A 25548-nucleotide genomic window follows, 5' to 3' on the forward strand; every position below is an offset into this window, starting at 1 on the left:
ATGCAAGCGGACACAAATTAATACATTCTAATATTTTTATTTGGCTGATTTGATAGAAATCCCCCAGAACATTGGCTACATTATCTGTGTACAAAAATCTTCCAAAAATTGCCACCTTGGATTTCTTAGAGAAAGCATTGTTATTATTTGCAAGAGGTTTTTAGTTATTCGCTTGCGAAAAACTAAGATTAATACCATGTTTTGCAAGCCAGATTTGCTAAATACCCCAAAACCTGATAACTGCCGCATCCGCACCCAGAAAGAGTTTGCCATTTATGTCACATGTTTCAGTTCTTCCACTATATTCATTCACAAATTGACACATAATGTAAATATCGTGTTAAATGGAATATTTTTGAATGGAGCGTATATAGAAAACCCCATTAAACAATTTTTTAATTATATGTGTCGCGGAAGAGAATATTTATGAATTATTAAAATAGTCCACCATTTTCTGCGTCTTAATCACATGGCATTTTGCGCAGCACAGGTCATTCAAAATCTTAGGCTATTAATTGATAAGGGAAAATAAAACTACTGCTGATCAACAAGGGATATGGAGAGTCCAATACACTATCATGCGTCTGTTGCGCATCCTAGTTGATAGTGCTTGCTAGTACAGCTGGGGTTACATCTGATATGTTTAGGAAACGTTCTTTTGTTCTGAAGCGGATATTTCTCCTGTATTCTTAATTGCACTGGTGATAACAAAAGGGTAAAGTTTCTTTATATTCACAGTTCTCAATCTATAAAATGTTAAACATGAGTTCACCAATAACTACAACTATAGACAACAACAAAAATGCTTTTTAATCGCTAAAACCGAATAAAAATAACTACTTTATATAACAATAATTTTTTTCAAAGAGATATTTGGCGTAAATGCTGACTTTGAAATAAAGTTTGAAAATTTATGTTGCTAAATAATTTAATTGAAAACAAAAGTTTAACTGTTGTGTTTACATCTCACATCTTTGCATATTCACTGCATGAGTTTATTTCTTCACTATCTAAATATATCATATTATGTTAATATTTGATTAACAAGCAGTTTTCTTTCTTCACCATTGAATTATATCTTACATTAATATTTGATTAACGCATAGTATTCTTTCGACACATTCAAATCAAACTTTCATAGCCGCGTCATGCGAAAATGGGTCCAATGGCGTAAAATCATTCAAGGTTTTATGGTCTCATTATGTATCTCCTGACCAGACTGAAAGATGCACAAGCTGGGTTGGCTGTAGCTATGATGGGCGCATATGGCATAAGACCCATTTTAGCACGACGTGGGTCTTTAAAAATCTTATTGCGTATTGTAAATGGCACATTTTAGCACAACACTTTTCAATATGAAACTGACTTCAAAATAGCAAATATATCAAACTGGCAAAATAGGTTAGCCTTTTCAGGCGTTCAGGAACGATGTCCAGACTTGCTGACCGAGTATGGAAAAGATTTGTGGTTAAATAATGAAAGTATTTTCCTTTTATGGTGACCATAAACTATTTCGGTAGTGTTTGTTTTCTCATCTTGAAAGCAAAACTGTGTTTATTAATACTAATAGTCAAATATTTCTTACCCTGATGATTTAGTGACCGATTACTGACCCTGAAATTCTGCTAGATGGATTTTAACGGGTAATTGTAACTGGGCCACAATTTGTGTCTATGTGTTGTTTGAACATGCAGAGAGAAGTCTGGAATTCCTTACACTGAACAGTTTTACATCCTTTATGCTGTGCACAGACACAGTGATGTAGCCAAAGTTCAGAGGATTTTTCTCAAATCAGCCTATGAAATATTTGAATATATTCATTCGTGTCTGCTGGCGTTATGTAAGGCCATTTAATTAAGGTCTAATTGTACATTTTGATATTGTATAAAAAATTATGGTGTCAAAAAAGTTTTGAAAAGGGAATTTCCATCATGAAATTATCTTCTAATGTGTGATAGATATTCAATATTTCAACAATGTTCATTTAATATGATGGTGAATGCAAATTTCATTTGTATTAACTGGTTCTCATTATACAATTTTCATCATAGTTTCCATGCTTTCAGAACGTCTAAAAAAGGACATGCTGTTGTTATTTTGTCTAAGTTATCTCTATAACATATAAATAGGATGATAAACAGTGCACAGCATCTGACCTGTGCCCTTAGACACACTCTTTATACATATTAACGGGTTGTGATTATTTCAAACAAAAGCTATAACCTGATTTGGAAAAAGTGAGTTGCATGCAAGATTATGCAATAGCAAACAACTTCAGTGCCTTCAGCGCTTTGATTATTCCTTATTTTGAATTGTTTTCTGTTGAGTCACCAGAATGTTTATCCAAAACAAATGTTGTTGTTTTCTCAATTAAGTTATCAAGGAACCTTGGAAAAGAATGTAAGTGTTAATATCTGAAACATAAATGTTTATTTGTTTATTAAGCTAAATTTTTCTGTACATTATACTTTCATGAAATTTGGGTGTAAATGATTCCAAAGTTATTGGTTATTGATACAGCCAAAGTTGAAAGAAACCAAGAAAAAAGCGGGAAGTGTTTTTTTTACAAAGAACAAAAGACCTTCAAATTCATAACATGAAAGGTAACTTTATTTCCCAGCCTTCAGCAAGCTTCTAGGTTATTTGCATGTAAGGTTAGGTTCCAGTGAATAAAACAGGGTTATGGAGACCATCCATTAACAGTGATCTGTGTGTCTGCTTGTTAAATTGAACCATCTGCTGGGCAGTATATTTGCATTAACATAGTACTCAACTTCCAATTGATTTTTGCCATGCACAGTCGTGAGCTGGACAGATATATTTTACAGTGCAATAAGAGCACCTGAATTCAAATCTTACTAACCAGGTACTCCTTTAGTCAGATATGTCATATAGTGGAGCTAAATCAAGTACAATCAGAGAAACTGTGTAAAAAACTAAATTTTACAATCAGAATACATCAACTATCAGTTGCCTTCTTACAAATCTCAAAATTATAGCCACAGTGGCCTGTATCATACTACAAGACCTACCATTATCAAAACAAATATTGCCATACAAACTTGTGTCATACTACAGGACCTACCGTTATCACAGCTAATATAGCCACAGTGACCTGTGTCATACTACAGGACCTATCATTGTCACAGCAAATATAGCCACAGTGACCTGTGTCATACTACAGGACCTATCATTGTCACAGCAAATATAGCAACAATAACATGTGTCATACTACAGGACCTACCTTTGTCAGAGCAAATATAGCCACAGTGACCTGTGTCATACTACAGGACCTACCATTAACACAGCAAATATAGCCACAGTGACCTGTGTCATACTACAGGACCTACCATTATCACAGCAAATATAGCCACAGTGACCTGTGTCATACTACAGGACGTACCTTTATCACAGCTAATATAGCCACAGTTACTTGTGTCATACTACAGTACGTACCATTGTCACAGCAAATATAGCCACAATGAACTGTGTCATACTACAGGACCTACCATTATCAAAATAACAAGGGCTGTTTGTAAAACATGCATGCCCCCCATATGGGCTCTCCGTTGTAGTGAGAGCCATTGTGTGAATATGTTTTTTGTCACTGTGACCTTGACCTTTGACCTGGTGACCTGAAAATCAATAGGGGTCATCTGCCAGTCATGATCAATGTACCTATGAAGTTTCATGCTCCTAGCCATAAGCATTCTTGAGTTATCATCCGGACACCATTTTACTATTTCGGGTCACCGTGACCTTGACCTTTGACCTTCTGACCTCAAAATCAATAGGGGTCATCTGCAAGTCATGATCAATCTACCTATCAAGTTTCATGATCTTTGGCATATGCGTTCTTGAGTTATCATCCGAAAACCATTTTACTATTTCGGGTCACCGTGACCTTGACCTTTGACCTAGTGACCTCAAAATCAATAGGGGTCATCTGCCAGTCATGATCAATCTACCAATGAAGTTTCATGATCCTAGGCGTATGCATTCTTGAGTTATCATCCGGAAACCATTTTACTATTTCGGGTCACCGTGACCTTGACCTTTGACCTAGTGACCTCAGAATCAATAGGGGTCATCTTCGAGTCATGATCAATCTACCCATGAAGTTTCATGATCCTAGGCGTATGTGTTCTTGAGTTATCATTCAAAAACCATTTTACTTTATCAGGTCACCGTGACCTTGACCTTTGACCTAGTGACCTCAAAATCAATAGGGGTCATCTGCGAGTCATGATCAATGTACCTATGAAGTTTCATGATCCTAGGCCCAAGCGTTCTTGAGTTATCGTTTGACAACCACCTGGTGGACGGACAGACCGACAGACCGACATGAGCAAAGCAATATACCCCCTCTTCTTCGAAGGGGGGCATAAATATTGCCATACAGACCAGTGTCATACTACAGGACCTACCATTATCAAAGCAAATATTGCCACAGTGACCTGTGTCATACTACAGGACCTACCATTATCACAGCAAATATAGCCACAATGAACAGTGTCATACTACAGGACCTACCATTATCACAGCAAATATAGCCACAGTGACCTGTGTCATACTACAGGACCTACCATTATCACAGCAAATACACTTCAACACCGTTATTTCGAACACCGATAATCCGAAGTCACCGTTATTTCGAAGTATTTTTCCGGTCCCGAATTTGGTTCTTCTTTGTTTAATGTAAAATTTCATTGTTAATCCGAACTTCGTTAAACTGAAAAAATCGTTAATTCGAAGTGATTCTGTCGGTCCCGACAATATAATTCGCACCTAATCATCAATCTTTAATCTGAAGTCAAAGCTGCAAAACGATTAGCAAAATTTCACACCTTTGTCTTCAGGGCGTGGCGCGTCAAAAGCTGATAATTACTCCTTTGTCGTCTGCGCGTAGACGTTAATTTTATAATGTCGTCAAAAGCCGGCAATTACTATTTATGTAGTTTTGCATTCTTTAGTAACAAATAAACGTGTCACGTTAGGTCTGAGTAAATGTGGTCCAATGAAATTCATCTTATATAAACTCTACCTTCTGCGAGAAAACACGGGCGGAAGTGAGTGCTTCAACGTCCTTGACACATTGGAGAAATATGTTACACGCGTCCAGTTTAGTGCTGCTAAGTCCAGTGTTCAGAGAGACATCTAATTTTATCTTATTTTCAAAAAATGTTAATACATTTCCGAAAATGTATTCATCTGTATTTACATGTATGACAATTTGTGCTATTCGTTATATTTAATATGGTCTGATAATTTGTGCAATTCGTTATATTTTATATGTTCTGATAATAAGTGCATATTCATTATATTTAATATGTTCTGTACTTAGAGAGAACATAAAAAGAAGAACAAGAATCGTTTTATTCATTCGTTTGTTACAAGTAGAAATCTATTGCCATCTGACTAGTTTACGTTTTTAAGTAAAACAATTATTAATAGTAGCGTGTAGCCGTACCATGCGAATTCAACAACGTTTTATTATTACAGAATCAAAGAAGTCGTATGTCAAATGTTTATTTCAAATTATCGTTAATCCGAAGTTTTTTTAACGGTCCCGACGACTTCGAAATAACGGTATTGAAGTGTATAGCCTCAGTGACCTGTGTCATACTACAGGACCTACCATTATCACAGCTAATATAGCCACAGTGACCTGTGTCATACAACAGGACCTATCATCGTCACAGCAAATATAGCAACAATGACCTGTGTCATACTACAGGACCTATCATTGTCACAGCAAATAAAGCAACAATGACCTGTGTCATACTACAGGACCGACCATTGGCCAAGTAAATATGCCACAGTGACCTGTGTCATACTACAGGACCTATCATTGTCAAAGCAAATATAGCAACAATGACCTGTGTCATACTACAGGACCTATCATTGTCACAGCAAAAATAGCCACAGTGACCTGTGTCATACTACAGGACCTATCATTTTCACAGCAAATATAGCCACAGTGACCTGTGTCATACTACAGGACGTACCATTATCACAGCTAATATAGCAACAGTGACCTGTGCCATACTACAGGACGTACCATTGTCACAGCAAATATAGCCACAGTGACCTGTGTCATACTACAGGACGTACCATTATCACAGCTAATATAGCCACAGTTACCTGTGTCATACTACAGTACGTACCATTGTCACAGCAAATATTGCCACAATGAACTGTGTCATACTACAGGAAAACAAATATTGCCATACAGACCAGTGTAAAACTACAGGACCTACCATTATCAGAACAAATATTGCCATACAGACCAGTGTCATACTACAGGACCTACCATTATCAAGACAAATATTGCCATACAGACCTGTGTCATACTACAGGACCTACCATTATCAAAGCAAATATTACCATACAGACCTTTATCATACAACAGGACCTACCATTATCAAAGCAAATATTACCATACAGACCAGTGTCATACTACAGGACCTACCATTATCAAAGCAAATATTACCATACAGACCTTTATCATACAACAGGACCTACCAGTATCAAAACAAATATTGCCATACAGACCAGTGTCATACTACAGGACCTACCATTATCAAGACAAATATTGCCATACAGACCAGTGTCATACTACAGGACCTACCATTATCAAAACAAATATTGCCATACAGACCAGTGTCATACTACAGGACCTACCAGTACCAAAACAAATATTGCCATACAGACCAGTGTCATACTACAGGACCTACCATTATCAAGACAAATATTGCCATACAGACCAGTGTCATACTACAGGACCTACCATTATCAAAACAAATATTACCATTAAGACCAGTGTCATACTACAGGACCTACCATTATCAAAACAAATATTGCCATACAGACCAGTGTCATACTACAGGACCTACCATTATCAAGACAAATATTGCCATACAGACCAGTGTCATACTACAGGACCTACCATTATCAAAACAAATATTGCCATACAGACCAGTGTCATACTACAGGACCTACCATTATAAAAACAAATATTACCATACAGACCTGGGTCATACAACAAGAAGTACCATAATCACAGCTAATATAGCCACAGTTACCTGTGTCATACTACAGTACCTACCATTGTCACAGCAAATATAGCTACAATGAACTGTGTCATACTACAGGACCTACCATTATCAAGACAAATATTGCCATACAGACCAGTGTCATACTATAGGACCTACCATTTTCAAAACAAATATTACCATACAGACCTGGGTCATACAACAAGAAGTACCATAATCACAGCTAATATAGCCACAGTTACCTGTGTCATACTACAGTACTTACCATTGTCACAGCAAATATAGCCACAATGAACTGTGTCATACTACAGGACCTACCATCATCAAAACAAATATTGCCATACAGACCAGTGTCATACTACAGGACCTACCATTATCACAAGAGGGCCATGATGGCCCTGAATCGCTCACCTGACTAACCTTGCTTCATGAACTTAAATTTTATTAGACCCATATACGATCCCAAGCCAAGTTTTATTAATTAATACATTCTGACAAAATTTCATTAAGACGTGATGAAAACTGTGACCTCTTTCATCTACACAAGGTTTTACTAGAATTTGCCCGGTGACCTAATTTTTGACCCCAGATGACCCATATACGATCCAAAATCAGATATTATCAAGATAAACATTCTGACCATATTTCATTAAGATCATATGAAAACTATGACCTCTATTGTCTTCACAAAGTTTTTCTATGATTTGACCTAGTTTTTGACCCCAGATGACCCTAATACAATCCCAACCCAGATTTCATCAAGATTAATATTCTGGCCAAATTTCATAAAGATTTAATGAAAACTGTGACCTCTACTGTCTACAAAAGTTTGTTTTTTTAATCTGACCTAGTTTTTTGACCCTAGATGACCCAAAGTCAATCCCAATCCAGATTTTAACAAGACAAACATTCTGACTATATTTCAATAAAATCTGATGAAAACTGTGACCTCTATAGTCTACACAAGGTTTTTCTATTATTTGACCTAGTGCCTAGTTGCTGACCCCAGTTGACCCAAATACAATCCAAACAGGGCTCCTCTTACCCAAAAATTTCTGTGGCCAACATTTTAGCCAAATGGAATTTTGTGTAGCCAAATTTTAGAAACTGTAGCCAAAGTTTTAGCAAAGCATTTGCAGGGGTCAAAGTTGGATATTTTGAAAATCCTGAACTTAAAGCTGGGGGCCAGGGGGCCGCAGGGCCCTCGGTGGGGCCAGGGGACAAGGGGGCCAGAGGCCCCCAGAAGCTCCTGGATTCGACACATTTAAAGGGTGCCTGTACCTGTTCTGGTGATTCTATTTTCTTAAAAAAACAACATACACATATATTTAAAAATCTTCATGTATTTGATAAGGAACACACAAAACTTAGTCAAAAGGCAATTCATTCACATGCACCCTCTGTCTGGCATGGACTCGACTGCAGGTGTTGCTTTTGAAGAACCAGATAAAACCTGTAACAGTGGTTACAAATTATATTTTTCACACATACTTTAAAAAAGTCAATAATACATGTTTAATTAATGCAGAATCAAATGTCACCATTTATATTCACAGAATCATGCTGCCAGAAGCCTCCACATACACCTAAGAAAATTGGGTATGGTGGCTTCTGCTAAAGAGTTAAAATTGAAAATTTCAGCATGGGTTTCCCTAGTTTTTATCCCAATCATTGTTTGAATGCTAAATAATTGTATCCTGGTGTGACCCAAATTTGACGATGTAACGGTTACATGAAGCAATATTTAGCAAATAATTTAAGAAATAATTTATGTTTAATAGCACAAAATAATAATTTTAAACTCGGCTGTATTACTTTGAAATGATTCCAAGACAATAATCATCCATTTAATCGATAAAAATAGAACATCGTCGAATTAAGGTGTCGGCGAATTTGGATTACGGTAGGTTGCCCATATTTGTTTTACAAAAAGTAAAAAAAACAACATTTCTTGCTGCTGGGCTCATATGTTGGGGACAATAAAACATTTTATTTAACTAAAAAAGACCTGTCCCAGTCAGCAAAAATGGCGTATTTGATCGTATTTTCAATTACTGTTAAAATTCTTTTCCTGATTTATGCTTTATTTAAAGGTCAAAATGTTTTAAAAGCTCACAATCAATGAATCATACGTTATTAATAAAAAAAATTGGCAAATTTGCTAGATTTATCTGGCCGATTTTTTATGCAAAACAACCTAAACAGTAAACTTTAGCAACAGAAAATACGACCGAATCCGGGGTGTTAGTTTAAAAAAATAAAAACCCTACCTGGTTGGTCTTGATGGTTCTTATATTCTTTATGTGATAAGGGCCCTCTGCGTGGAGACGCAATGCCTTCTTCCCACAAGACTGATAATTCAGGGTTTTCTTACAAACTTCTCAAACCGCTTTTCCACAAGCTTCCACTTTTCTCAACCAGTTCACTACCCGCCCGTAGACTACAGCTGGGAATGGCCACCCATTATAAACTGTACGCTGAAGTTTCTTTAGCTATCAACAGGCAAGTATCTCGTTGCCATTTTTCTCAACTTAAGTCTAAACACAGCTTCCCATTCGGCATCAAATATACGCAAAAAGTACTCAAATTGATTTAAATCGGCAGCAATCTTTAATCTTTAATCAGATGTAATTGTTTATTTAATCCTCTACGATGTACGATTTGTTTTCACATCAGTAATTTGTCTCGATGACCGGTGTTAATGCCGACTGCGTATGAATTTTTCAGGTCAATAACACGGCGATGTATTGATGCACAGTCTACAGCTGAAAGCGGTTAATATCTGGGACGGCATGTCAGGAAAAAAATCAATACCGATAATTCGCATTGTTCATTAATTAAGCAACGATTAATAACACTTATCCTTTATGGATTTTCATGAAAGAAAAACCATAATAAAGAAAATTTTATTCTCTTTAATCTGATATATAAACAAGTTTGCAAAGAATTGGATGAAAAATTTGGACTTTATTGCATAAACACACCTTCTCAATTCAAGGGGAGGTAATTCTGTACTTTATGGACCAATAATGCTCATTTTTTGTAGGGTTCGTGTCCTATAAGACATAAAGACACTGTGCAAATTTGGAAAGGATCGGACAACAAGATGTGTTTGTGAAACACAATGTCCCCCTATATGATGTTTGACCTTGTAGGATGACCTTGACATTGTGAAGGATGACCTTGACCTTTCACCACTCAAAATGTGCAGCTCCATGAGATACACATGCATGCCAAATATCAAGTTGCTATCTTCAATATTGCAAAAGTATTCATAAAATAAGCGATTTGGGCCACATATATTTGATCTCTGACCTTGAAGGATGACCTTGACCTTGACCTTTCACCACTCAAAATGTGCAGCTCCATGACATGCACATGCATGCCAAATATCAAGTTGCTATCTTCAATATTGCAAAAGTATTTATAAAATAAGCGATTAGGGCCACATTTATTTGACCTCTGACCTTGAAGGATGACCTTGACCTTTCACCACTCAAAATGTGCAGCTCCATGAGATACACATGCATGCCAAATATCAAGTTGCTATCATCAATATTGCAAAAGTATTCATAAAATGAGCGATTTTGGCCACATATATTTGACCTCTGACCTTGAAGGATGACCATGACCTTGACCTTTCACCACTCAAAATGTGCAGCTTCATGAGATACACATGCATGCCAAATATGAAGTTGCTATCTTCAATATAGCAAAAGTTATTGCAAAATGTTAAAGTTGGCGCAAACAGACAGACAGACCAACAGACCAACAGACAGATAGGGCAAAAACAATATGTCCCCCACTACTATAGTGGGGGACATAAAAAATGTGGAAGATTTTTGAAAGTTTTCACAAAATAGGCAAAAACGAATAAACATGCAAAGTTCAACAAGCTCCTGCGGCCATGTTTTTTGACGAATCAAATTTCATTGAACAACTTTTTCAGGGGAGCCTTCAAAGGTCATCCCTGTGAAATTTTTTGAAAATCTGATGAGCGGTTTCTGACAAGAAGATTTTTTAAGGTTTTTACCATATATGGTCATGGCGGCCATCTTGGTTATGTGATCAAATTGTTTTTAACAATTCTTTTGTCCCATGACCTAGGGATGCTCCACATGAAATTTAGTTGAAATTGGCTCAATGGTTTAGTAGAAGAAGATGTTTACAAATTGTTTACAGACAGACGGACGGACGGACGCCGGACGCTGAGTGATCACAATAGCTCACCCCGAGCTATCGCTCAGGTGAGCTAAAAACAAATATTGCCATACAGACCAGTGTCAAACTACAGGCAAACCATTATCAAAACAAATATTGCCATACAGACCAGTGTCATATTACAGGACCTACCATTATCAAAACAAAAATTACCATACAGACCTGTGTCATACTTCAGGACATTTCATTATCAAACAAAATATTGCCATACAGACCTGCTTCATACTACATGATGTACCATTATCAAACCAAATATTGCCATACAGACCTGGGTCAGACTACAGAACCTACCATTATCAAAGCAAATATTGCCATACAGACCTTTATCATACAACAGGACCTACCAGTATCAAAGCAAACATTGCCATTCAGACCAGTGCCATACTACATGACCTATCATTATCACAGCAAATACAGCCATACAGACTTAGTCATATTACAGGACCTACCAATACCAAAGCATATATTGCCATACAGACCTTTGTCATACTACATGACCAACTGTTATCAAAACAAATATTGCTCAGGGACTTACAGGCCTGTGTCATACTACAGGACCTACCATTATCAAAACAAACATTGCCCAGGGCCCTACAGGCCTGTGTCATACTACAGGACCTACCATTATCAAAGCAAACATTGCCCTGGGACTTACAGACCTGTGCCATACTACAGGACATACCATTATCAAACCAAATATTGCCCAGGGACTTACAAACCTGTGTCATTCATACTACAGGACACACCATTATCAAAGCAAACATAGCCATAAAGACCTGTGTCATACTTCAGGACCTACCATTATCAAAGCAAACATTGCCCAGGGCCCTACAGGCCTGTGTCATACTACAGGACCTACCATTATCAAAGCAAACATTGCCCAGGGCCCTACAGGCCTGTGTCATACTACAGTACCTACCATTATCAAAGCAAACATTGCCCAGGGCCCTACAGGCCTGTGTCATACTACAGGACCTACCATTATCAAAGCAAACATTGCCCAGGGCCCTACAGGCCTTTGTCATACTACAGGACCTACCATTATCAAAGCAAACATTGCCCAGGATCCTACAGGCCTGTGTCATACTACAGTACCTACCATTATCAAAGCAAACATTGCCCAGGGCCCTACAGGCCTTTGTCATACTACAGGACCTACCATTATCAAAGCAAACATTGCCCAGGATCCTACAGGCCTGTGTCATACTACAGGACCTACCATTATCAAAGCAAACATTGCCCAGGGCCCTACAGGCCTGTCATACTACAGGAACTACCATTATCAAAGCAAACATTGCCCAAGGCCCTACAGGCCTGTTATACTACAGGACCTACCATTATCAAAGCAAACATTGCCCAGGGCTCTACAGGCTTGTGTCATACTACAGGACCTACCATTATCAAAGCAAACATTGCCCAGGGCCCTACAGGCCTGTGTCACACTACAGGACCTACCATTATCAAAGCAAACATTTCCCAGGGCCCTACAGGCCTGTGTCATACTACAGGACCTACCATTATCAAAGCAAACATTTCCCATGGCCCTACAGGCCTGTGTCATACTGGCCACATCTGTCTGCTCCTCTAGTACTCTCAAGAGCAGTGGGACAAAACCTTTCTCCACGCATGGCTCTCGGATTGATTCTGCAATAAAAAATGAACAATGCTTGAAACTAGCTTTTAATTGCAATATACCTGATTTATCCCATCAGAATAGAATTTTCTTCATGTCAAATTAATATTCAATAATGCAAAATATAACAAGAGCACCGCATAGCGGGTGCCAACGCTCGGCTGTGGGTGCAGTTTTGAATATATGAAAGCTTGTCAGAAGAATATTAAAAGTCACAGTGGCCTTGACATTTGACCAAGTGACCCAAAAATGGGTGTGGCATGTAAAACTCATCAAGGTGCAGCTACATATGAAGTTTCAATGTTGTAGGTGGAAGCTTTGATTTTAGAGCCAATGTTAAGGTTTAAGCACGACACGGACGTAGGACAGCAGACGCTGGACGGCAGACGACGAGCTGGCTATGACAAACCACAGGTTTTCTCCGTAAACAGCCGAGCAAAAAATTAAAGATGCCTCCAATACCCTCCACTTCAAATGTAGGACAAAGACAAAAAGTGTCCAAACACTAAATGAAATGGAACATGAAGCTTGCATATTAATAAACTGTTACACCATTGTTCTTAATCGGAGTTAATGGGGGAATAACAACTTTCATCAACACTAAATGGCATAAAATGATATCATGGACATTAAAGGGACCTTTTCATGCTTTGGTAAATTGACAAAATAAAAAAAAATGTTTCAGATTTGCCAATTTTCATTGTAGTTATGATATTTATGAGAAAACAGTAATACTGAACATTAACCATGCTCTAAAATATCCATATCCATTATATGCATCTTTTGACGATTTAAAAAACTGAAAATTATAAAGTGTTGCAACGCGAAATGATTAAATAATTTGGATAGTTCTGTTGTTGTCGTCATATTTTGTGACACTACGAGGATTGCTTATATCAAGTATAAAATACATCATTCATTGTATGAGCATGTATGGCTGAGTTGAGTGAAGGTTAGACTTTTACTCCAGGATTCAGTGGTTCGAGCCCAGTTGAGGGTTACTTTTTTTTCTTATTTTTTTTTTTTTTTTTACAGGAGCTTTTTAGATGCAATGTTTTTTATTTCCAATGTTTAAATTTATCAAAATAAAGCATTTAATGACAAACTCCAAAACATGCCAAAATCTGTGAAAAGCTCCCTTTAATTTGCCTGTAATATTTAAGCAGCCATCAAATCTCTGCAGATAAAGAATTAAATAGACAATGTTTTAACATCAATGCATTTGTTAATGCTTTTTATTTATCACCAATTGAAAAAGGAAAACACTAGAATATGTCAAAATTCTGAAATCATTTTTTTTTATGTCAACAAATTTAAATGGTTTATAATTAAAACAATATTACACACATTTCGAACATTTGACCTGTAAGTGTATTATTAGCCTTTGAGAAAGGGACCTTTGCTATAACACATTACACACTGTCCCCTTTTGCGCCGCTTTGATGCTATATATTTGACCTTTGACCTTGAAGGATGACCTTGACCTTGACCTTTCACCACTCAAAATGTGCAGCTCCATGAGATACACATGCATGCCAAATATCAAGTTGATATCCTCAATATTGCAAAAGTTATTGCAAATGTTAAAGTTGGGGCAAACAAACAAACAAACACACAAACAAACAAACCAACAGACAGGGCAAAACTAATATGTCCCCCACTATAGTGGTGGGGGACATACAAATTATAAAATAAATATCTTTTGAGTAAAGTAGGGAGATTATTTTTATGATAATAGTTGACCTGTGAACTAGGGACACAGGCTTAGTGTGATCAACATCATGTCCACATGCTTTCATTTAAAAACTGCCAAACAACCAATTATGCTTTAACAAGATGACCAGGATGGCACTTCAGTGCTCATGGACACCAGTTAATAAAATTTAACCTAACAGAAGGCACACATTAGTAAGAAAACAAAGGGATAGACCTGAAAGAACAAAATATGTATGGGATTGAATACATAGGGCATGAATGCCCCCACATTGGCCAAATTTGACTTTTGACCTCTACTCGTGACCTTGACTTATGAGGTTATGAGACAGTTGAGATTGACATAACTCAGTCTCCTCATGGTAGACATTTCTGGTAAAATGCCTCAAAATTTTACGAACAACGACAAATTAACAGCCTGGACAAGTTATTTTATAGTTTTTAAATTTACCTTTGACTTCTAAATGTGTCCCTGACCTCTGGGGTAGGGAGACAGGTTTAACACTTGAAATACAATGTCCTCATGGTTTTCTTTAAAAGAAAGTTGAATGACAAAGTTACAGTCTGAATATGCTCTTTTAAGACAAGATTTGTTCTTTGAAGTGCAACCTTGACATTTGAAGTGAAGAATCCAACACGTAAAACTTTGTTGTAACATGAATTGCATTTCAACCAAGTGATTTAATAACCCATCATACATGTACTATGCAAAAGTTATGGCGGCAACAGAATATTAAAGCTATTTTATTGACAAAGTTGACTTATGACCTCTTAGTGTGACCTTCACCTTTGAAAGACAGTTGTTTCCAATTGCTGTATCCTCACGGTTGTCATATGTGGTTAATCAAAGTAGCATAATGCATGACAAAATTCCAGTCCCACCAAGTTGCTTTATGACAAAATTAGATCTTTTAACTCTTCAGCGTTGCCTCAACCATTGAGGTAGGAAGAATTAATAAATGAGACTTATTGTCTCGTCTTATGAAGGATTGCATTTTTATTAAGTAACTTCAAAATCCATCTACTTAAGGCTAAATTAGGTGTGAAGATTATTGTTGAGCACAGTTATTTCAAAGTCATTCAATATATGGCAAGGTAATGAGTAAGTCGGTAATCTTCAAGCTGAAATTTTCCAATTACTCCAAATTGGACCTTACCCACTGAGTGAAACCTTGACCTTTGAGGGGGAGACAGGTGCTACTCGCAACACATCATCTTATGATGGTGGAAAATTTGACGATTGAACAAATTTTACATTCCATCAATTTATCACTAAATCAACCATTGTCTTCTGTTCCCTCAAGACTATACAGCATACTGATTAATTGACTTTTAGAAACTACCCTTGACCTGACCTGACTTCAAACGTGAAACATGTTTTTCTTTTTTCTGAATAACCAGTTACGATGGCCTAAGTTCAGGTCATTCTCAAGATATCATGCAACTATGAATTTCATATTTCAAGGCCTAGAAACCATGATTGTTTCCAAACTGACTTAAAATAGGATATAAAGCATCAACTGTTTTCTAAAATTATTATAAGATACATTTCAACAGAGGGTTTGTATTGGCACTATGTTTGGGTCACAAAATCTGCAAAACTAAGTCAACTGCCAACTAAGGTGATTGTACAGTGAGTGTGAGGCAGTACCCACCTGTTTTTGCAACCTCTGCAAGGATCTCAGCTACCTTGGTGATGTGGGCTGTGCTGGCAAGGGGCAGCAGACTGTCCAGCAGACCCTCCCCTGTCATTGTGATCGCAACCTCATCCACTTCAACAACAACAAGAGATGTGTTTGTCAGAAACACAATGCCCCCTATTGTGCCGCTTTAAAGCCATATATTTGACCTTTGACCTTGAAGGATGACCTTGACCTTTCACCACTCAAAATGTGCAGCTCCATGAGATACACATGCATGCCAAATATCAAGTTGCTATCTTCAATAATGCAAAAGTTATTGCAAAACTTTAACCAAGGTTAAAGTTTTGGGACACACACAATGAATGACAGACAGACAGGACAAAAACAATATACCCCCCGATCTTTCGATCCGGGGGCATAAAAAGGGGTCCAAGGTCCTTGGTCTGTCACCTGAGACCCAAAGGAACTGCACGGTTTTGAACAACTTTGAGATGTTGGTATTATTAATGTGGCTTCCGACTTTTTGTTTAACTCAGAACCATTTTTAACTTTGCTAAGATGTCCTTACTTGACAAAGAGGTAATAACTTCAGTATTTTTTTAATGTAGGATTATAAACAAGACTATTGCCAAGCAATATATGTCCCCTACCGGCTTCGCCATTGTCAGATTATTTAAAAAAAAAATTGTTGCCATAGCAACCAGAATTTTTGACATAGGAACAAAATGAAATGACGTGATAAGTTTCCATATTGCCATCTATCCATGTTTCAAGTTTCATGAAAAAATATTAAGAACTTAAAAAGTTATCGCAGGGTCCAGAAAAGTGTGACAGACTCACGGACTGACTGACACACGGGCCCGTATTCACCAAACAATTCTTTGACTTAAGTCTAAGAATAAAGAAAATTCTTTAAATTAGAACATTCAAGAATTTCTTTAATATTGAGTCAAACTCTGCAGTAAACACCTCTATCTATATTATTCTTCATATGGAACATTTGTTAATGACATAATCACCAGTGGAGGCCTGTATATAGTCAAACACTGAACACATTTTTCTTGGTTCTAAGTCTTTTCTGTATCCTTAAGTCTAAGAATCGGTTGGTGAATACGGGCCACGGACTGACAGACACACAAAGGGCAAACCATAAGTCCCCTCCGGTGAAACCGGCAGGAGACAAAAAAGCACATGCACAAGTTTGTATCAAGAGGAACAAGGCCTGCATGGATGAATGATGTAAGTTGAAAAGTTTAAGAGAAAACATGCATACAAGTTAATTTCTATGAACATACTGGCTGAAAAACAGATATGATTAAGGTTATTCCAGATTACCCACCTTAACATTATTATGGGCTGTACTTCAACACCCTGTTTTTTTCGTTCAATTTGGGTCCAGTAGAGGAATCAATTCCAAACAAAAACAAGAGCTGTCACCATAGGATGACTTATGCCCCCTATAAACGCTTGATAGAAGTTATGAGCTTTTTTCGAAACCTAAATGCAGATTTCGAAACCTAAACGCGGACCCTAAGTTCAAGGTCAAGGTCACAGGGGTCAAAATTTGTGTGTGTTTGGAAAGGTCTTGTCCATATACACATGCATGTCAAATATGAAATTGCTATCTGAAGCGACATAGAAGTTATGAGCATTTTTCGAAACCTAAGCGCAAAGTGTGACGGACAGACGGACGGACAGTCCGATCACTATATGTCCTCCTTCGGGGGCATAAAAATGATGTATATAGGATCTGGCATGAGTTGTCATATCATACCATATTTTATTAAACGAGTTCAGGAATTTTTTTAAGCGAGCCTTTGGCGAGCTTACTAACGAATTTCCTGGACGAGTTTAATAAAATATGGTATGATATGACAACGAGTGTCAGATCTTTTTTATCACATGCTTTTAAATTGGCAAATTAAATAAATATTTACGCAAAAATAATGATAAATCCCGAATGTTGTTTACATTTCGTGACGTTATTTGACGTTGCAACATCATTTGAGCAAAATAACAAAATGCGATTGGTCAATCCAAGGAAAAATAAGCCAATGAAAACGCTTAAAAAGTATATTACACATGTGTAAGATAAAAATATATGCAATGGTTATATTACATGGGAAACAGGGTATGGCATGTGATAAATATTTTTCCCTTAATGGGATCAAAAGATTCAGAATAGGTTTCCAAAAAATAGAATTTATAAGTCTCAGCATCAAGTTTTTCTCCCATCCAATTATATAAACCTTAGTAAACGTTATATTAAAATCACTTTTATTCTCAATTTTAAAAATCAATAAACACTCAAAATAAATAAATACTTCTTACATTAAATTTAACACATAAAGAAATTAGTGTTCCTTGGAGCAATAGCCAAACTTTCTATGCTAGATGTGGTCTGGTAACAATGATTTAACAAAATACAAAACGCTTGTTTTTATTTTTGTGGGACAATATATTCAATTTGAATTTCCCCCAAAGATATCCAAAAATGTATGTGCCAAGGCAAATTTGGCTTCAGGCAGCGTCGGAAGCATGACGTAGTTTTTATTAATGATCATTACGTTATTAATTAGCTGACCTCACGTCCAAGGACGTCCAGCTCGAAGCAATTAGCAAGAAAAAAGAAAAGATAGCTTGCAAAATGAAAGTTTATGTGCAGCAATATATAACTGAATGGAACTGCGTCAAAGAAAGAATGGAGTTTTAACATGACTTAGAAGTTGTCTGTTGTCCATTGTAATAGCGCTTGGACCTAAAAGGCAAGTGCGCTCCAAATTATGTATATTAACACAAACCAATTGAATTCGATCCTGACTCAAAATCATCTGTACAATGAAACAAGATGACATTCGTGAAACAATTTTTAGTCGCAAAAAAGTTGCAGAATGTTTGTATTTTAACGCTTTTACACCAGTGTTAGTTGTTTAAGGGTCTTCCTATTGTAATAAACCTTTGTATGGCACTTTTTGTTGTTGGAAGTTTTCATATAGCATAATAGTAATTAGCAGCGTTTATGGACCTCAAAAGTATTTGCTGGTGAAAAACAAAAACACTGATTTCCGAATTTGAGTCATAACAATGTGAATTTTCCAATTTCAAAGGGACCCGGCTCCATTCCCAAAATCGTGAAATTAAAACACTGCAACAACAACCATAGTAACAGCACATTTTGCAACAAAAACATACACAACAGAAGTGACATTATATCTGGAAATACACTTTGCATTCTGATATGAGGATGAACAGAAAAATGTATTACAGACAACCTCCTAAAAATTTGCTGTCATGGCTGCAAAAGTGAAAGCACAAAAGTTATGTAATATTACTTATGGATCAAACTTATAATCAATCAAATGTGCACTGATTATGTATATTTATCTGACTTGGGTACACATATTAATTAATTTCATTCCCATGTTTTATACTTAAAGAAATTCTTACCATTTTTAGAGTCTGTAAACCTTTTTAGTATATCACTAAGAGCCTTGTCTGTTGTGTTTGCATCATCCACTATCTTTAAACTCTCTAGCAATGGTTGCAAATCTGAAAATAGAAGCTGTTGTATACAAAATCTTGAATGATTTTATCTGAAACACTAGTTTTTGGATGCGTCTGAAAACATAAAGTGCGAAATATTCATCTGAATACACAAAGTGGTGGATGTAAACTCTTTAACAAAGGTTTCATCTTAAAATAAAAAGTGCTGGATGTAAACTTTCAAACAAAGGTTTCATCTGAATATACAAAGTGCTGGATGTAAACTTTCAAGCGAACGCTTCATCTTAAAACCCAAAGTGATGAATATTAACTTTCAAGCGAAGGTTTCATCTGAATACACAAAGTGCTGGATGTAAACTCTCTAGCAATGGATGCGTCTTAAAACACAAAGTGATGGATGTAAACTTTCAAACAAAGGTTTCATCTGAATATACAAAGTGCTGGATGTAAACTTTCAAGCGAACGCTTCATCTTAAAACCCAAAGTGATGAATGTAAACTTTCAAGCGAAGGTTTCATCTGAATACACAAAGTGCTGGATGTAAACTCTCTAGCAATGGATGCGTCTGAAAACACAAAGAGATGGATGTAAACTTTCAAGCAAAGGTTTCATCTGAATACACAAAGTGCTGGATGTAAACTCTCTAGCAAACGTTTCATCTGAAAACACAAAGTGTTGGATATAAACTCTCTAGCAATGGTTGCATCTGAAAGCACAAAGCGATGGATGTAAACTCTCTAGCAAAGGTTTCATCTGAAAACACAAAGTGTTGGATGTAAACTTTCTAGCAATGGTTGCATCTGAAAACACAAAGTGTTGGATGCAAACTCTCATCTAGCAATGGCTGCAGCTGAAAAAAACCAAAGTGTTGGATGCAAACTCTCTAGCAATAGTTGTACCTGAAAAAACAAAGTGCTGGATATAAACTCTCTAGCAATGGTTGCATCTGAAAGCACAAAGTGATGGATGTAAATTCTCTAGCAAAATTTCATCTGAAAACACAAAGTGATGGATGTAAACTCTCTAGCAAACGTTTCATCTGAAAACACAAAGTGCTGGATATAAACTCTCTAGCAATGGTTGCATCTGAAAGCACAAAGAGATGGATGTAAACTCTATAGCAAAGGTTTCATCTGAAAACACAAAGTGTTGGATGTAAACTTTCTAGCAATGGTTGCATCTGAAAACACAAAGTGTTGGATGCAAAATCTCTAGCAATGGCTGCAGCTGAAAAAAAAAACAAAGAGTTGGATGCAAACTCTCTAGCAATGACTGCAGCTGAAAAAAAACAAAGTGCTGAATGTAAACTCTCTAGCAATTGTTGCATCTGAAAACACAGAGTGTTGGATGCAAACTCTCAAGCAAAGGTTTTATCTGAATACACAAAGTGCTGGATGTAAACTCTCAAGCAATTGTTGCATCTGAAAAAAACAAAGTGCTGGATGTAAACTCTCTAGCCATTGTTGCATCTGAAAAAAAAAAAGTGCTTGATGTAAACTTTTTATCAAAGGTCTTTCTGAAAACACAAGCTGTTGGATGTAAACTTTTTAGCAAATGCTGCAAATATGAAAACACAGAAATCAAAAGTTAAGCAGGAAAAAGTGTACAAAGGCTTGCAAACCTGAAGATTCCAGCTATCCATAGAAATGTTCTCAAGTTTGGAAACATATTGTGGCGTCCGTCAGGATGGGTTTATTGGGTTTTCAGTGTATTATATTCAACAAGACTGGTGGCAGTTTAAATAATATGTTTATTTAGTAGGTTAAAAATGTTCTTTCAAATAAAGACAAGTTTGGGTGGACACTTTCTCGGAAATAGGTTTCAAGTTATTGATAGTTACCCAAGATGTTTTACTCACTTTACTGCCCAGTCAAGTGGAGCTACCAAGATGGAAGTTGTGCTGACAATTTTGAAATCTACCGCCCTTATATACTTTCTCAAAAGTGCCCACGTGACCTTATCTGACCAATGACCATATGACAGTCTGCCAGCATCATCCCAATCAGCCAATAGGATTCTGACAGCTCGTAAAATAAACCAATCACAATCTGTCAGAATCCACCATGATGCTGGCAAATTCGGCATCCTAGCGGCCATGACAGGTCAGATTTATTCATAACATTTACATACAAATGCATAAATATGGCGTGTCTATAAACAACAGGAACAAATGGAAACAGTTAATGTCATACTTGGTGTTCTATTCATGCACTTTATAATTCGTTATAATGGAAAAGTAATGGAAACGAAATGGATTATAGCGTTAAAGTGATGTAAACAATGGACATAGCCAGCCTTACGTGAAAAACGAGGTAAGTGCAATTATTATTATTATTATCATCATCATCATCATTATTATCATCTTCGTCATCATTAATATAAGTATAATTATTAGTAGTATCACTCTGGAAACTGCCTTCCACTTAAGTATAACCCTTAAGCAAATAGGCGTATAATGACCAGACTGGGTCATAACACTCGCCCCACCTTAAAAATTAAAATTCTCCCGAATTTTTGGTATTATAGGATAGCTCAAAAGCAAAAATTGCTGACATTTATCATATATATACTGCAATACAAACGTATTTAAGTATTAACATTAATTAACAAAACGAACTAACACATTAGAAACAATGGGTAAAAAAAAAGTTATTATCCAGTGCATAACTTCCACAACATACCATTACACCGTACTTATTGACACGCGGTAAATAAGTTTCATTAAGATACTCATATCTTAAAAGGCTCCACTTTGCATCAAATGGTTGCACACTACACAACCATTCTCTGATTTACCTTCACAATTAATTACTAACCCAGTAACGTAATTACGGTAAATCCATAGTTAAGCTTGCAGTGCACGGACAATCAAAATATTTGTTTTGACTGGAACAGTAATAACACTATAAGTTTTAAAAAAAGGTACGTAACATTCCAACTTTAAATTCATAATAATTTGTTAATACCTTTACAAATTACTAATAATACTTTAACTATTATCAAGATTTAAAAACACGTATAACACGTAATAATACATGTTACGTTACTCCTCTGTTTCAGTTTACGTTAGAATAATGATATACTGTACTGAATACATAAACACTCAGTTAAGTCAATAATTATCAAATAAACAAGGGCTGTTTGTAAAACATGCATGCCCCCCATATGGGCTCTCAGTTGTAGTGATAGCCATTTTGTAAATATGTTTTTTGTCACTGTGAACTTGACCTTTGACCTAGTGACCTGAAAATCAATAGGGGTCATCTGCGAGTCATGATCAATGTACCTATGAAGTTTCATGATCCTAGCCATATGCGTTCTTGAGTTATCATCGGGAAACCATTTTACTATTTCGGGTCACTGTGACCTTGACCTTTGACCTAGTGACCTGAAAATCAATAGGGGTCATCTGCCAGTCATGATCAATGTACCTATCAAGTTTCATGATCCTAGGCATAAGCGTTCTTGAGTTATCATCCTGAAACCATTTTACTATTTCGGGTCACCGTGACCTTGACCTTTGACCGAGTGACCTCAAAATCAATAGGGGTCATCTGCGAGTCATGATCAATCTACCTATTAAATTTCATGATCCTAGGCATAAGCATTCTTGAGTAATCATCCAGAAACCATTTTACTATTTCGGGTCACCGTGACCTTGACCTTTAACCTGAAAATCAATAGGGGTCATCTGCCAGTCATGATCAATGTACCTATGAAGTTTCATGATCCTAGGCATAAGCGTTCTTGAGTTATCATCCGGAAACCATTTTACTATTTCGGGTCACCGTGACCTTGACCTTTGACCTTGTGACCTGAAAATCAATAGGGGTCATCTGCGAGTCATGATCAATCTACCTATCAAGTTTCATGATCCTAGGCATAAGCGTTCTTGAGTTATCATCCGGAAACCATTTTACTATTTCGGGTCACCGTGACCTTGACCTTTGACCTAGTGACCTGAAAATCAATAAGGGTCATCTGCGAGTCATGGTCAATCTACCTATCAAGTTTCATGATCCTAGGCGTAAGCATTCTTGAGTTATCATCCGGAAACCATTTACTATTTCGGGTCACTGTGACCTTGACCTTTGACCTAGTGACCTAAAAATCAATATGGGGTCATCTGCGAGTCATGATTAATCTACCTATCAAGTTTCATGATCCTATTCATAAGCGTTCTTGAGTTATCATCGGGAAACCATTTTACTATTTCGGGTCACCGTGACCTTGACCTTTGACCTAGTGACCTCAAAATCAATAGGGGTCATCTGCGAGTCATGATCAATGTACCTATCAAGTTTCATGATCCTAGGCATAAGCGTTCTTGAGTAATCATCCCGAAACCATTTTACTTTTTCGGGTCACCGTGACCTTGACCTTTGACCTAGTGACCTGAAAATCAATAGGGGTCATCTGCGAGTCATGATCAATCTACCTATCAAGTTTCATGATCCTAGGCATAAGCGTTTTTGAATTATCATCCGGAAACCATTTTACTATTTGGGGTCACAGTGACCTTGACTCCTGACCTAGTGACCTCAAAATCAATAGGGGTCATCTGCGAGTCATGATCAATGTACCTATGAAGTTTCATGATCCTAGGCCTCAGCGTTCTTGAGTTATCATCCGCAAACCACCTGGTCGACGGACCGCCAGACCAACCGACATGTGCAAAGCAATAAACCCCCTCTTCTTCGAAGGGGGGCATAATAATAAAATACAACACATTTGTACATCAAAACAAATCTAGTTCACATAACAAAAACTATTTGCTTTCATGCGACAATATATGTCAGTCAATGTCCAGACGCCGTATACGGTTAAATTATCAGTTAGGTGTAGCCTATTACACCGGAAATTACGTCACAAATGAATTTTCTGGAAAACATTCGTTCCAAAGTTACAAACACGTGTAGTTTCAGTATAATAAAAATGCAATACTTCTGAAGTAACTAGAGTTTCACTTCTTAGTATTATATTCAAAGTCGTCCAAGTGAAATGATGAACATTGCCGTACACGGTGAAGTATAAATTTATTGTCAATCTGTTTACTTTTAAGTTATTTATCGAGTTTCTTGTGTTACACAAATTAATTAATTTTAAAGTGAATGAATTGTTTATTATTGTTTGGTTCGAAATAAAATATTCAAATAGTTCATACGCTGAGCTATTAATTTTCTTAATAACTTATAATTAAATGTATTGTTACAGATTTAAAACATCACTGTCAGAAAAGTAAAATCACGACACAATCATCACAGGACTGCCATGGACTGAAATTATTGGAACAAGCCATGGACAACATCCGGGTACCTTCAACAAAAAATCTATAATATGAGGCAAGACCAAGAAAAATTCGCACTTCTTTGGCTGACTTTGGGACTGGCCAACTTTGGACTGCTTTTATTTTCTCCGGGTCAGTGGAAACTCCTTCCTTAGACACTATGTGGCCTAAAAAAGTTATTTTCTTTTGAAAGAAAGCACATTTGGATGGCTTTAAATTTAGATTGGCATCACTGAGTCTGTCGAAAATATGGGACAAACTTTCAAGGCCTTCAGAGACAGTGTTAGCTGGCAATGTAATATCATCCATGTACAGGACTAGCTCCACCCACTGCAAACCGCGTAAAACATCCTTCATGCAACGTTGAAAGGTTGATGGGGAATTTGCACGGCCAAATGGCATACACACCCACTGGTACAATCCCAGTGATGTGGCAAATGCCGTCTTTTCTCGGTCCTCTGTCGCCATTTCAATTTGCAAACCTTCCTGTTT

The 25548-nt window shown here is 36.8% G+C and overlaps 1 protein-coding gene and 2 long non-coding RNA genes across 7 annotated transcripts in view; all 3 read right to left on the reverse strand.

Annotated features, from left to right (window-relative positions):
• LOC127847487 (rap1 GTPase-GDP dissociation stimulator 1-like) overlaps positions 1–25548 on the reverse strand; it is a 112189-nt gene that overhangs the window by 55971 nt on the left and 30670 nt on the right. For 4 of the 5 annotated variants that reach the window (XM_052379458.1, XM_052379457.1, XM_052379455.1 and 1 more), the window contains exons 2-4: positions 19713–19814; positions 16278–16394; positions 12792–12920 (exon numbers count right to left, since the gene is read on the reverse strand). In XM_052379458.1, coding sequence (XP_052235418.1) covers positions 12792–12920; positions 16278–16374 — 226 coding nt within the window. In that variant the 5' untranslated portion in view covers positions 16375–16394; positions 19713–19814. Of the gene's footprint in view, positions 1–12075; positions 12132–12371; positions 12437–12791; positions 12921–16277; positions 16395–19712; positions 19815–25548 lie in introns of those variants that run through there. The other variant, XM_052379459.1, reaches the window with a different exon arrangement.
• On the reverse strand, positions 6474–7096 carry LOC127847515 (uncharacterized). Its single transcript, XR_008034005.1, has 3 exons — positions 6946–7096; positions 6840–6892; positions 6474–6680 (listed from the first exon to the last, which is right to left on the reverse strand). It is a non-coding gene; the product is annotated as an uncharacterized LOC127847515 (long non-coding RNA).
• LOC127847512 (uncharacterized) lies at positions 8383–9543 on the reverse strand. The gene is made up of 2 exons (XR_008034002.1): positions 9326–9543; positions 8383–8508 (listed from the first exon to the last, which is right to left on the reverse strand). It is a non-coding gene; the product is annotated as an uncharacterized LOC127847512 (long non-coding RNA).

This window comes from Dreissena polymorpha, chromosome 10 (genome assembly GCF_020536995.1).
Source record: "Dreissena polymorpha isolate Duluth1 chromosome 10, UMN_Dpol_1.0, whole genome shotgun sequence".
In the NCBI taxonomy this organism is placed as follows: Eukaryota; Metazoa; Mollusca; class Bivalvia; order Myida; family Dreissenidae; genus Dreissena; species Dreissena polymorpha.